The sequence below is a fragment of the Oryctolagus cuniculus genome, chromosome 1, assembly GCF_051225735.1.
Source record: "Oryctolagus cuniculus isolate XC-2025 breed Fujian yellow rabbit chromosome 1, ASM5122573v1, whole genome shotgun sequence".
Classification (NCBI taxonomy): Eukaryota; Metazoa; Chordata; class Mammalia; order Lagomorpha; family Leporidae; genus Oryctolagus; species Oryctolagus cuniculus.
In genome coordinates, this window is record NC_142867.1 from 39,795,607 (window position 1) to 39,808,099 (window position 12,493).

The 12,493-nt window shown below is 38.0% G+C and overlaps 1 protein-coding gene across 4 annotated transcripts in view; it reads right to left on the bottom strand.

Moving 5' to 3' along the window:
• ANO3 (anoctamin 3) overlaps nt 1-12,493 on the bottom strand; it is a 419,821-nt gene that overhangs the window by 37,231 nt on the left and 370,097 nt on the right. For all 4 annotated transcript variants that reach the window (XM_051825159.3, XM_070072327.2, XM_089310426.1 and 1 more), the window contains one exon: nt 3,841-3,877. In XM_051825159.3, coding sequence (XP_051681119.3) covers nt 3,841-3,877 — 37 coding nt within the window. The remainder of the gene's footprint in view (nt 1-3,840; nt 3,878-12,493) is intronic.

Below are 12,493 nucleotides of genomic sequence, written 5' to 3' on the forward strand. Positions count from 1 at the left end.
TACCCTATTGCAAAAAATCAAAGGCAGACCTCTTCACATTTTTGTAATACATTTTTGCCATTTGTGCAATGAGGGATTTAGATAAGATAATATCCAAGAATGCTGTCAACTCATGTCTGATGTTTCCATGATGCAAAGGAAAAAAAAGATGAGAGAGATTGGATCAAATTGGCAGCATGTACTGCAGTTTCAGCTCAGTATCCAAATAAATGATTTTAAAAAGAAGTCCCTCTGATATTTTGATGTAGTTGAAAAATTCAAGACATATTAAAAAAAAGATGCGATCTGATTTCACCAAAATATAGACCAAAAGAATACATGAGCACAGTCACATGGAAGGAAGAGGGACTAGGTCATTGGGAATGGCATTTATAACTGGGAGGGGTCTGTAGGGCATCCAAAAGAATGACTATTGTTGTGAGTCAGCAAGAACATTTGGTAAGAACATAACCCCACATATTTTGTTATGTGTGCTCTCACTGTCATTTCCTTCTAGCTTGTGATTTGATCCTTTAACACAAATTTTTATTTAAAAAAGAAATGGTATTTTAAAACTTCTTCTAGTTGTTTCCCATTTCTATATTTAATGCAGCATGATTTACAAATGTATCCTGTAAGATTTCAGCTTTAGGGCAAAAAGGTGCAATTTTGTTGGTGGCCAAACTGTATGGATAAGTTTTGACAATGTACCAAGTGTTTGAAAATAATATTTGTTAATCTGTTGAGCATAAAGTTTTTACTTAAGAGAAGCTTGGAAACATAGAGAAACTACTTAAAAACCAAAAGAAAAATAAAAAAAAAAATTAGGAAAAAAAGTCCTCCAACCCCCATAGTATTTATCCTCAAAGAGAAAGCAGAGGTTAGTAGCAAGAATGTTTTTGATAGTAACTGGGTGTCAGTCACTCCAAAATAACACTAGGTATGCAATATTTATAGAAAATGCTATCTTTATCTTTTGATAAGGAACATGAGGCAAGAAGAGACTAAATAAATTGATCATGATTATATAATCACTTATCATAAATCACAGAGAAGTTTTAAGCCCATGCATTCTCACTCCATATTCTATATTATTAACAGTTACATGATATTTCCTCCATGAAACATGGATCTGTTAAAAAGAACAAGATGACATAGGAGAGGGCTACTAAGAGGACGGAAAGTATTTCATATTCTAGGAAGTGTAAAATATGAGCAGATACAAAACATTCAAGAGAAGACTGGGAAGATAAAGGTGACATCGTCTTGAAAAAAACTCTGAGATAGGGCCTGCACCGTGGCTCACTTGGTTAATCCTCCTCCTGTGGCGCCAGCGTCCCATATGGGCGTCGGGTTCTAGTCCTGGTTGCTCCTTTTCCAGTCTAGCTCTCTGCTGTGGACCGGGAAGGCAGTGGAGGATGGCCCAAGTGCTTGGGCCTCTGCACCTGCATGGGAGACCAGGAGGAGGCTCCTGGCTCCTGGCTTCAGATCGTCGTAGTTCCAGCCGTAGTGGCCACTTAGGGGGTAAACCAATGGAAGGAAGACCTTTCTCTCTGCCTCTCTCTCTCACCGTCTAACTCTGTCTGTCAAAAAAACAAAACAAAACAAACAAAAACTCTGAGAAAAATAGTAGTAAATGAGAAAGGAAAAGAAACAATATTAAAGGATGTGTCAAGAAACATCTGACTATAAAGAGCTCCAGAAAGAAAGAAAAGGGAGGAGGGAAGGAAACTATCAAACAAACAATATATCAAATTTCCCAGAAGTGAAGTTTCCGACTTTCCAGGTTGTGGCAGTTAAGGAGGTGTGCCACTAGGATTTCTCCTCCTGCCGAAGCTGCTGTTCCAAAGCACAGTGTGCAGTTACTTAACAGCCCCCAGCTGTTTTCACTGTTGGGCTAGACCAGCTTTCAGACCAAGACCTCACGCTTGCCAGGCAGCAATGAACCAGTAATTCAGCAAGGACAGGGATACTGGGACTTTGGCAATTAGAACCAAGGTTATGTTCCTCTAAATCTTTGAAATGTTCTCCCTCGAGTTCCCCACTGGGTTAGTTAAAACCACCAGCTCTGTGTTGCTGTGTAAAGCTCTCCCTACCCTATCCTGCTCTTACTACTTATGTTTTTTCAAGTTATTTCCTAATAAAACTCTTGCGTGCCTACCTCCATTTGAGTGTCTGCTTCCTGGGGGACACAACAGATACACAAACTGATAGGATGCACTCAGTATCTAGCATAAAGAATGATTAAAGCTCTGATCAAAGTACATCAGTGTGAAATACTGAGGAAATAAATGAAAAATCAAAGCAGGTCACAGGCAAGGAGCTGGGGATCAGTTTTAGCAGGTTCTCAATCATGATGCTGGTATCTAGAAAAGTAAGAAGTTCCTTCTAAAATTCAAAGGAACTTGTTAATCCTACAAAGTTATAATGTTCCAAGACACAGTGGAGTAGCTGTACTTCACAATGATATAGTATATCCTGCTTAAAGAACTGTAAGAAATGAGGTGTTTATGTTCCAAATACAAAGAAAAGATAAAGAAATGAAACAGGAGTTGCCTGGTTTGATCAATTTTTGCTGCATACATGTGTTGAAAAATTGCACTCAATCTGATAAAAATGTACAAATGTTACATGTTAACTAAAATTTTTAAATAATTAGATGATAAAATAGTTTTTAAATCAAAGGGAAAACTAGCCCCAGCTTAGAATTTTATATCAAGGAAAACTAAAAACAAGCTTAAGAATAGAATAAAGATATTTTCAGAGATGCAAAGTTCCAAGAAATTTACATGCAGGTAGAAAAATAAGGAATTAAGCCAAGATAGAAGACAAAACACTGGTGAAGTAGCATCCAACTGAGAAAAATGGTGAGAGGCATTACTACATTTTGGTAAAAGCCAGCCAGGATGCAGGTGGCCACAAGCATAGAAGGCACCCCATGTAGACTGAAGTAGATATAGGGCTCAAGAAGTTAACTCCAGGAAGTCACCACAAGTCTAGAACATCTGACATGTTTTAATAGATTCAAAGAAAACAGAGCATTTTGGAAAAAGGTGTGGGATAAATTAAGGAAAGGATATAAATCACATAGCAAGAAAAAAATCAGTAATGCCTTGAATGGCATGATACTAAAACATATCAGAGTACATATCACACTTTAGATAGGAAAATCTTACATGGACACAATGATGTGAACATTAAATATTAATTTGGCTAAAAATGCTGACACTTCAGAAAGAGGAGAAATGAAGTTTGTGTGTATCCAGTGAGGAATGGGGCCATATGCAGGATAAGGTACTGCAGGGGATATTAGGTGATAAGTCCTTAAACTAATGCTTTTATAATCAGAAGGAAATAGATTACCACAGGTAAAATTCAATAATGGGAATAGAAGCACATGATTAGAAATAGGTTGGGAAATAACAATAAATTTACAAAATATTAAAAAGTAGCTGCCTCTAGGGTATAGAAAACAGAACTGGGTAAGGTGACAAAAGACAGATTTTTATTAGAAATCTCTTAACAGTGTTTCGTCTTTTCAAATTACGTGTACATTTAATACTATTTTCATAAAATACATTGAGGAAATAGCCAAAAGAGCTGAAAAGTTGGAAAAATAGGAATTCCAAGTAATGAGAATCACATTTTACTTATTTCTAATACTGGATGTTTTGAAACCACATGAATTACATCTCAATTGTTGTTCAGTATAGATCAACCTCTACATGACCTCTCTGATTTTATAATATATAATTATATAATCAAAGGCATTAAAATGCTAAAATATATACAGGAAATCTAGACTGATATACCTGTATATTGGCTTCTTACTAGAGAGAAAAGTAAGAAAAATACACTTACCTAAATTTGTGAGAAGGTAAGCAATTTTTTCGTAAGCCTATAATAGAAGAGAATAGTCAATTATATTTTTATTTAGAAAATGATAGTACTTACACTATTCAAGGAAATAGTCAAAGTGTGTTGTGTAAAATATCACATTTTCAGTCATATAGAAACATTTGTTAAAACTAGGTATACAGTGCTTCTTATATACATTAATGCACAAAATGGATATGATAAAATGCATTTGAAAATAGATAAATGGATAGACACAGTTGTTCTCTGTAATAATAAGTCTTGCCTGGTAGCTCTCTCTCTTTTTTTTTTTTTTTTTTTTTTTTTTTTTAACAGGCAGAGTGGACAGTGAGAGAGAGAGACAGAGAGAAAGGTCTTCCTTTGCCGTTGGTTCACCCTCCAATGGCCGCCGCGGCCGCCGCGCTGCGGCCGGCGCACCGCGCTGATCCGATGGCAGGAGCCAGGAGCCAGGTGCTTTTCCTGGTCTCCCATGGTGTGCAGGGCCCAAGCACCTGGGCCATCCTCCACTGCACTCCCTGGCCACAGCAGAGAGCTGGCCTGGAAGAGGGGCAACCGGGACAGAATCCGGCGCCCCGACCGGGACTAGAACCCAGTGTGCCGGCGCCACTAGGCGGAGGATTAGCCTAGTGAGCCGCGGCGCCGGCACCTGGTAGCTCTCTTTATATCCATTTTATAAACCACTTTACAAACAAGAGCAAAAATAAAAAACCCAGATGTCATTCAGTTGGTTAATGGCTGGCCTGGGATTTTATCTTCAAATTATACAGTCTTTTTTACTAAAACAGAATGCTGTGTGAAAGTCTGAATTCTACATGATTGAATTTTCCAGACAAAACAATGCTCAAGCTTGCATTCCTTAAGAACAAAATAGTTTTGGTGATTATTTAAAAGAGAATCATAAGTCAAACCTGTTGAAGCTGTAAATCAGAGGCACAACATATTTTTCTGACAATATTTTCACTTTCTACTTCTACAGATTCCTCAGACCACCATTTATATAGATTCAAATAAGAGACACAGATTTCACAATTTCCCGAGTAGACATGTTTTTGCCGTAGAGAGAAGAGTGGTATGAGTTTGTGGGTATATGCATGTGCATGTGGATATTACTATATAGAAACATAGTTCAAAAATATAGCTTAGAATAATAGCTGTAATAATACTGTCTGTTGGTATGCAAAATTCAAAGGTATGTACCTTCCCACTTTGAGGGCTGTTTACCTTCCCTGACAGTTCTTTCAATAGAAGTACTATGATAATTCTTTTAGCTGTGATTATAACATACCTCTTCCTAAGATTAGCAGTGTTATCTGGAAACACGAAGCTCACAATGAGTACAAAGCCTCATTCTACCTCTAGTGCAGGTTTTTGTTTTATTTACTTTTATTTTAGATACTTATAAGCTGTCATTTTCAATTTTTAAAATGATTATCTAGAATTCCTGAGCACAAAGTTACCTTTATTATAACTTGCTCTTTTCTATGCCCAATTTATCAAATATGATGATTGTAGTAAAATCTTCAAGGAGTATGACAGGATGGATTTGAGCAACCAACAAATTGCACTTGGGCAGCTACTGTGCCTCTAGCACTGAGTTAAGTGCCTTCACAGGGACCGAAGCTTCGTTCTGCTAATTAGTGCCATTTAGGTTGTTTAGTTATTGGCAAATGGTGCGTCATATATGTTGTTTTGCATAAACAACAATTTTGTCAAGTGGGTATAATCTCCATTCACAGAACAGGAAACCAAGATTAGAATATCAGGCGTCTTTCCAGAGATGACACTACCATGCAGGCAGAAGGGCCGAGGTTTGCCCTGCGGCTCTTTTGCAGCATCTATGTGCCATGCCTTTTCACACAGTTTCAGACTTTTGACAAAACTCAGCACACAAAGTCTGCCTGCAAGCCTGGGATGGAAATACTTGCAGCTGATGCTCCAAAGGATTACAGTAACCTTGGAGGAATGTTATACATCACAAAGGATGCTCAATAGATGTTTGGGGGCTTTCTGGAGTATTGAGAACCTTTATCATCCATGGATCCAAATATTATGGTCAACGGGTACCATCATGATAACGCATTACAAAATCAGTTCACCCAGAGTGACTTGTTAACTTCAAAACTACAAAATTCAGGAAGAAACTATGATTTAAATATATCCAAATGTATTGTGTGTAACAGCAATCTCTTTGGCAAGGTAAGTTGTATGTGTATCCATGATGTGTGTGCTGGACATGTACTTGGGAGAGGAGCAGATAGAGAGGCTCAGGGATAAGTACTTCTTATGGTCTATACTTACACAGACACATACATACACACACTCATGACACTGTGTTGGAGAACTTACATTTCTAAAAGCCACCTATTAAGGTGACACTGTGGCATGGTGGGAAAGCTGCCATAAGCAGCACTGGCATACCATATGGGCACCAGTTTGAGTCCTGGCTGCTCCACTTCAATCCAGCTCCCTGCTAATGCATCTGGGAAAGCAACGGAAATCGCTCAAGTCCTTGTGACCCTGCACCCACATGGGAGACCCGGATGAAGTTCCTGGCTCCTGTCTTCTGCCTGGCTCAGCCCCAGCACTGGGGACATTTGGGGAGTGAATTAGCTGTTGGAAGATCTCTCTCTCTCCCTCTTTTTTTCTGCTTCTGCCTCTTCCTCTCTGTAACTGTTTCAAATAAATACATCTTATAAAAAAATAAAATATTATGCATTACTACATTGAGTAAGTTGACATTCTCTCATTCATATATATTAATTAGGTTAAAACATTTGTTAAGAATTTCTAGATAATGTAGCATTTGAGGAACGAAATGACAGTCAACCAACCAAGCATAGTCTCCACTTTGCTGGAACTGAAATCCTGGGGGATGGAAACAAATGGCAAACAAACAGGTATGCAAGGCACCAGGAAGACAAAGAAAGCAGGCTGGCGGATAGAGCACCAGTTGTTATTGTCCTGTTCTGGAGAGTGATCAGGCAAGCCTTTCTTGGGCTGACCTTTGAGCAGAAACCTGCATGAAGTGCAGCAGGGAGTACTGCAGAAAGCTGGGCTAAGTAAACACCCTCCAGACAAAGACACAGCAATGTAGAGGCCCTGAGACTGGCATGGATTTGATGAATTCCACCAAGGGCAAGGAGATTAGAGGGTTAGGAGTGGCAGCCACTATAGAGCAAAGTAGTGGGAAGGGAGTCAGAGACTTCTCAGAGGGAAATGCTTTTGGGAAGCCTCATTGGCCACAGTGAGGATTTTAGAATTCACTCTGGGCTGAGAAGTTATCTTCCCTCTAAAAGCCTTGTGTAGGGTATAGGGCAGAAATCAGTTGGTGGGGAAAAAAACAGCAAGGGTAGGGAAAGGGCATAGGTGTTGTGAAGGGCACACCAGGAAGTTTTACACTCATTTAGTGGTCTTCTGAGTCAGAGCCCCACAATCTAACCTTCACTCCCGAAAACAAACTCCAAACTGGCTTTTGCAGAATCAGATGGTTACTGTTCTTTCCCAGTAATTTACTTTTCTGAATTTCTAGAAACCACGGGCATGGACATGAACGAACTAAACAAATAAATATTTTTAAGAGTAAGCCCTCTTATTAAATGAGTCACTTGGCATTACAGCCTTTCCTCTTTAAGATGTGTGGATCAACCCTTTGATCTATCCTGGTCTATAATAACCTATTTGCATTGTAATTGGTATCCAGTGGTAACCAAGTATTAAGGAAAGTAATAAGGCCTGTGAAAAAATGCATAATAATGAATGTTCTGGAATGGCTGAACAATGGGGAAGAGGCTAGAACCAGAACTGGGGACTTACATTGGCTACATTTGGTTAGGGATTGTATGTGTGTGTGTGTATGTTTTCGTTATGATGTTCTCCATGCACAATGCATGAATTGTTGAATGAGGGAAGGAATACTAAAAGGAGCTCACTCTTTCACTCACTATGATTCCATGCTTCAATTGACCTAATCCTAGATATTGAAATGAAAAATGATGTTTCTAGTTTTTTCTTAAAATTTATAAATTAGTCATGAGGCCAGACAGTTGTTATGATGATGTAATATGACAAAATTAGTTCAGGTTTCAGTGAAAGCAACAACAAATATACATTTTTAAAATAATTTTACATTTTTTACTTCATGAAAACTTTTTGGAAGTATTTCCTGATATGCTATTTATCTAATCCTTAATATCATGCTATATTTGGGTAGCAGCAAAATAAACAGGACAGAATTTGGAAAGAGCAACACATGATTTCAAATTCCATCTTCCTGGCTTTTAGTTATGCTCAGGAATGGAATGTCAAAAATAATAAACTGAAGTTTTAATTACTGTTACAGATATTTTGATTTCAGAAGTTTTTTTTTTTTTTAAATCATGGTTGTCCATATAAATTCCATTAGGTCTTTTAACTGAACTATTTTGTAATTCTATTTTAGGGCCTAACAGGATCAAAAACACCACCAAGTAATTTTAAATATTTTGTTATAAATAAATTTTGCTTAACCTCACAAAGCAGATTCTGAATGGGACTCAAGAATCTGTAGTTTTCCAGGTGATTTAATTCAAAGTAAGAATAAAGTTAAAATTGCTTTCATGATCTGTAACATGGACTTGATATCAAACGTTTATTATATTGGCCCATATTTTTTTCTCTAGTTGAATAATTATTTAGGATGCCATGATCTATAAATTTTGTGTTATTTAAAGAATATTTAAATTCGGTTATTAGTTTGAATTCAAAGAAAAGCGGCAAACTTAAAAGACATTAAAATTTAATAAGTAAAAAGAATTATGAGGATATATAATATGATAGATGCTAGCCAGGCTATTTGGAGAATAACATATTTCAAGTTTATGCAAAGGTTATATTGTAAGCCGCTTCGAAGCATTAAGTAGAGACCTATATTTAAATAGAAAAGCAAGAAACTCAGTCCCTGCTTGGAAGGAGCTTGCACTCGGTTAGCTGGAGAAAAGACATACCTCCTAAGCACTCCAACAGAAGACTATTCACAAAAGGTATTGCTTTGTTCTACCAGCAGAATCTGATAAGAGGGAGAATAGAAATGTCCAAGTACCTTGTGAGCAGGATAAAAACAAAGAAGAGATTATGCAAGTCTACATAGAAGACTGAGAAAAAGCTTGATGGAGGAAAAGATCTCTAACTGGAATTTTTAAAGATAAAGAGATATTCTCCAGGGAAACAAAAGAGAAAAGGGCATTGCAGACAGGAAACCTGTGAACTCTGGGTGTGAAGTCAAAGTGCCAGAGGGACAAATGAAAGTGGTTCTGTAGGCTGCAGTGAAGACAGGGAAAGGGGAAAATGAGATGAAACCCTACACAAGAACAGAGCAGAAGTCAGCTCTAAGGCCTCCTGGGCCAGGTTAATGGATTTATAATTTGTATCAGAAGCAATGGGCATTCATCAAACAGTTTCAAGTTAAAAATAAAATGATCAAATTTACAGTTTAGAAAGATCCTTCCAACAGTTGTGAAAAAGGGAGATAGGAAGAGGTGAAGATAAACCAGTTAAAAAGTTTCTTTAATGTCACAAGCCCAAAAGGACAAGTAGTTGAACTAAACTAAGGATGTAGAAGTGAGGATGGTGAGCAGGAAATGGATCAAAGAGAAGTCACAGACACAAATTCACAACAGTTAGTAACTGATAGGATAAAGGAGATAAAAAATTATGAAGAATGGCTTAAAAGAATGACTTAGAGTTTCTGACTGTTTATTCTTTAAAAGTTTCTGATTTAAAAAAAAAACTTGATTGTTTTGAAATATTTTGCCATGTCTTCATCTTTTTTAAGATTTATTTATTTATTTGAAAGGCAGAGTTACAGAAATGCAGAGGAAGTGAGAGAGGGAGAGAGAGAGGAAAAAGGAGAGAGAGAGGGAGAGAAAGAGGGGGAAAGAGAGAGGGAGAAAGGGAGAGGAAGAGAGGGAGAGGGAGAAAGAAAGACCTTTGATCTGCTGGTTCACTCATCAAATGGCTGCAAAGGCCAGAATTGGGATGATCCAAAGCCAGGAGCCTGGAACTTCCTCAGAGTCTCCCACAGGGCTGCAGGGACCCAAGGACTTGAGCCATCTTCCACTCTTCCCAGGCCATAGCAGAGACCTGGATCAGAAGTGGAGCAGCTGGGACATGAACCAGTACCCATATGGGATGCTGGTACCACAGGTAGAGGCTTTACTCACTATGCCACAGTGCTGGCCCATCATGTCTTCATTTTATAATCTCATGTATATGGATTAAAGCTGAAAAGCACATTATTGCAATAGAATATTTTGAATAAGGCCATGTCTTTCCTTCAGGGGAAATGGTGACATAGTGATCCAAATGACAAAAAAATTAAGAAACCGAAGCACAATTTTATTAGATGTATATTTAGTTCTGATCTCAAAATACCACAATAGGAGGTAGCATTCTTTTTTGTAGATGAACACAATTGGTGGCATAATATTTGACACTATGGTGTTAATCTACCTTTATTTGATTATGCCCTTAAATTATTCCTATGTATTCAGGTAAAGCAGGAGGGCTATATAATCTATGTAGTGCTTTAATGTCCTGAGTAGGAAACCAGTACACACATACAGAACAGCATTATTATTTTACGCTGATTAAATACGAGGAATATAACATTTTTCCCATTAGATGTGTTGGTTGCCTAATTTAATTGATTTATATCAAATCTATTTTAAAATCTTCTCCATAGTTAGTTAGCTACATAGAGGTTATTTTCGGTCTCTTTTACTTCAAGTAATCCCTGAATCTTTATGTTAAAATGCTCATCAGGTAGAAATAAACATTTAAAAAAATAAGTTCCTGACTTTTCACAGGAATTAGGGATGATTACTTTATGGCACTACAAAGTTACATGGGCTCTGATAGTCAATGAAAAGGAGACAGTGTGGTTTTTGCTGATCTCAAAAGATTGAATTTACGAGAATATGATCCTCACAGAGATCCACTTTACCAAGTTCAGCTTTGTTTTCTATAAAATAAAAATTCTCTGGAGGTGAGAATACATTAGATTCACCAAAGAATGAACTTAGTGAGACCAAGTAGCATTTAGCAGGAGGAGATTGGGGGGTGGAAAGAGAGAGAGAGAGAATTTCACTATGAGAGCTATGGTCCTAGGTATGGGGTGGTGACTGAAGATAGGAGTAGGAGGCAGAGCAGTCAGAGTTTAAAGGATTGATAAGAAGCAACTGGAGGGGGCCGGTGCTGTGGTGCAGTGGATTATCGCCCTGACCTGAAGTGCCAGCATCCCATATGGGTGCTGGTTCTAGTCCCGGCTGCTCCTTTCCCCTTCCAGCTCTCTGCTGTGGCCTGGGATAGCAGTAGAAGATTGCCCAAGTCCTTGGGCCCTTGCACCTGCGTGGGAGATCTGGAGGAAGCTTCTGGCTCCTGGCTTCAGATCGGTGCAGCTCCAGTCATTGCGGCCATCAGGGGAGTGAACCATCGGACGGAAGACATCTCTCTCTCTCTCTCTCTCTCTCCTCTATCTCTCTCTCTATCTCTCCTCTTTCTGTGTAACTCTGTCTTTCAAATAAATAAATTAATCTTAAAAAAAATAAAGAAGAAGCAACTGGAATATTAAACCAGAATCTGGTACATCTTGGAAAAAGATCAGCCAGATTCTGATATTCACAATATCAATGAAAACAGAACTCTTCCATAAGAAAATATTTGGTGGCTAAGCTCCCATTTTTTCAAATGCAGGCGTTGATCATGAGCTTGGTCTGATAAGTTCTTCTGCTTGATTGAGAAGTAGGGATGGAAGCCTGGACTTTGAGTTTGTTCCCAGAAATGCCATGCTTGTGTTCTTAAGCAAAAATTATTTATCAACACCTGACTTCCTCATTTTCCTTTTTTGTGCAATACTCTTTGTGGAACACACACAGAAGTCTTTCTGCTTTCTACTTGTTGAGTTCTTTATCTAGTGGAGGATTAAGCCTGTGGCTATAAAGTAAGTTGAAAGGATGCTATTGAAAAAATTAAATGAAAAAAAAAAAAAAAGGAAGGAAAGACGGGGGATGGAGAAGAGACAGAAGATGGGAAGTACCATTATGTGCTTAAAATTGTATACATGAGATACATGAAATCTGCTCTCTTTAAATAAATAAATTTTTTAAAATTGAATTAAATTAAAAAGAAATACTCCCCATCTTCAAAAATACTAGGTCCATCCATGAATTCACTTAAAATGTTTTTGAAGTTCAGAAGGTCTTTGAAACAAATCACCTAATAAACACAGGAACACAGGGTGCTCTTTTGAAGGCAATATTAATTGGAGAGCAAGAGAATAAAGGAACATAAAACTATTAATATGAATTACTTCCAACACACAATTAGATTTATGGTAGGAAGGGAGGCAAGTGACATTATGATATAGTTGATTTTTTATTTAATATTTTAATGCTTTCTGCTTTATTAATTTTTTTTGACAGGCAGAGTGGACAGTGAGAGATAGAGACAGAGAGAAAGGTCTTCCTTTTGCTGTTGGTTCACCCTCCAATGGACGCCGCGGTCGGTGCACTGTGGCCGGCGCACCGCGCTGATCCAAAGCCAAGAGCCAGGTACTTATCCTGGTCTCCCATGGGGTGCAGGGCCCAAGCACTTGGGCCATCCT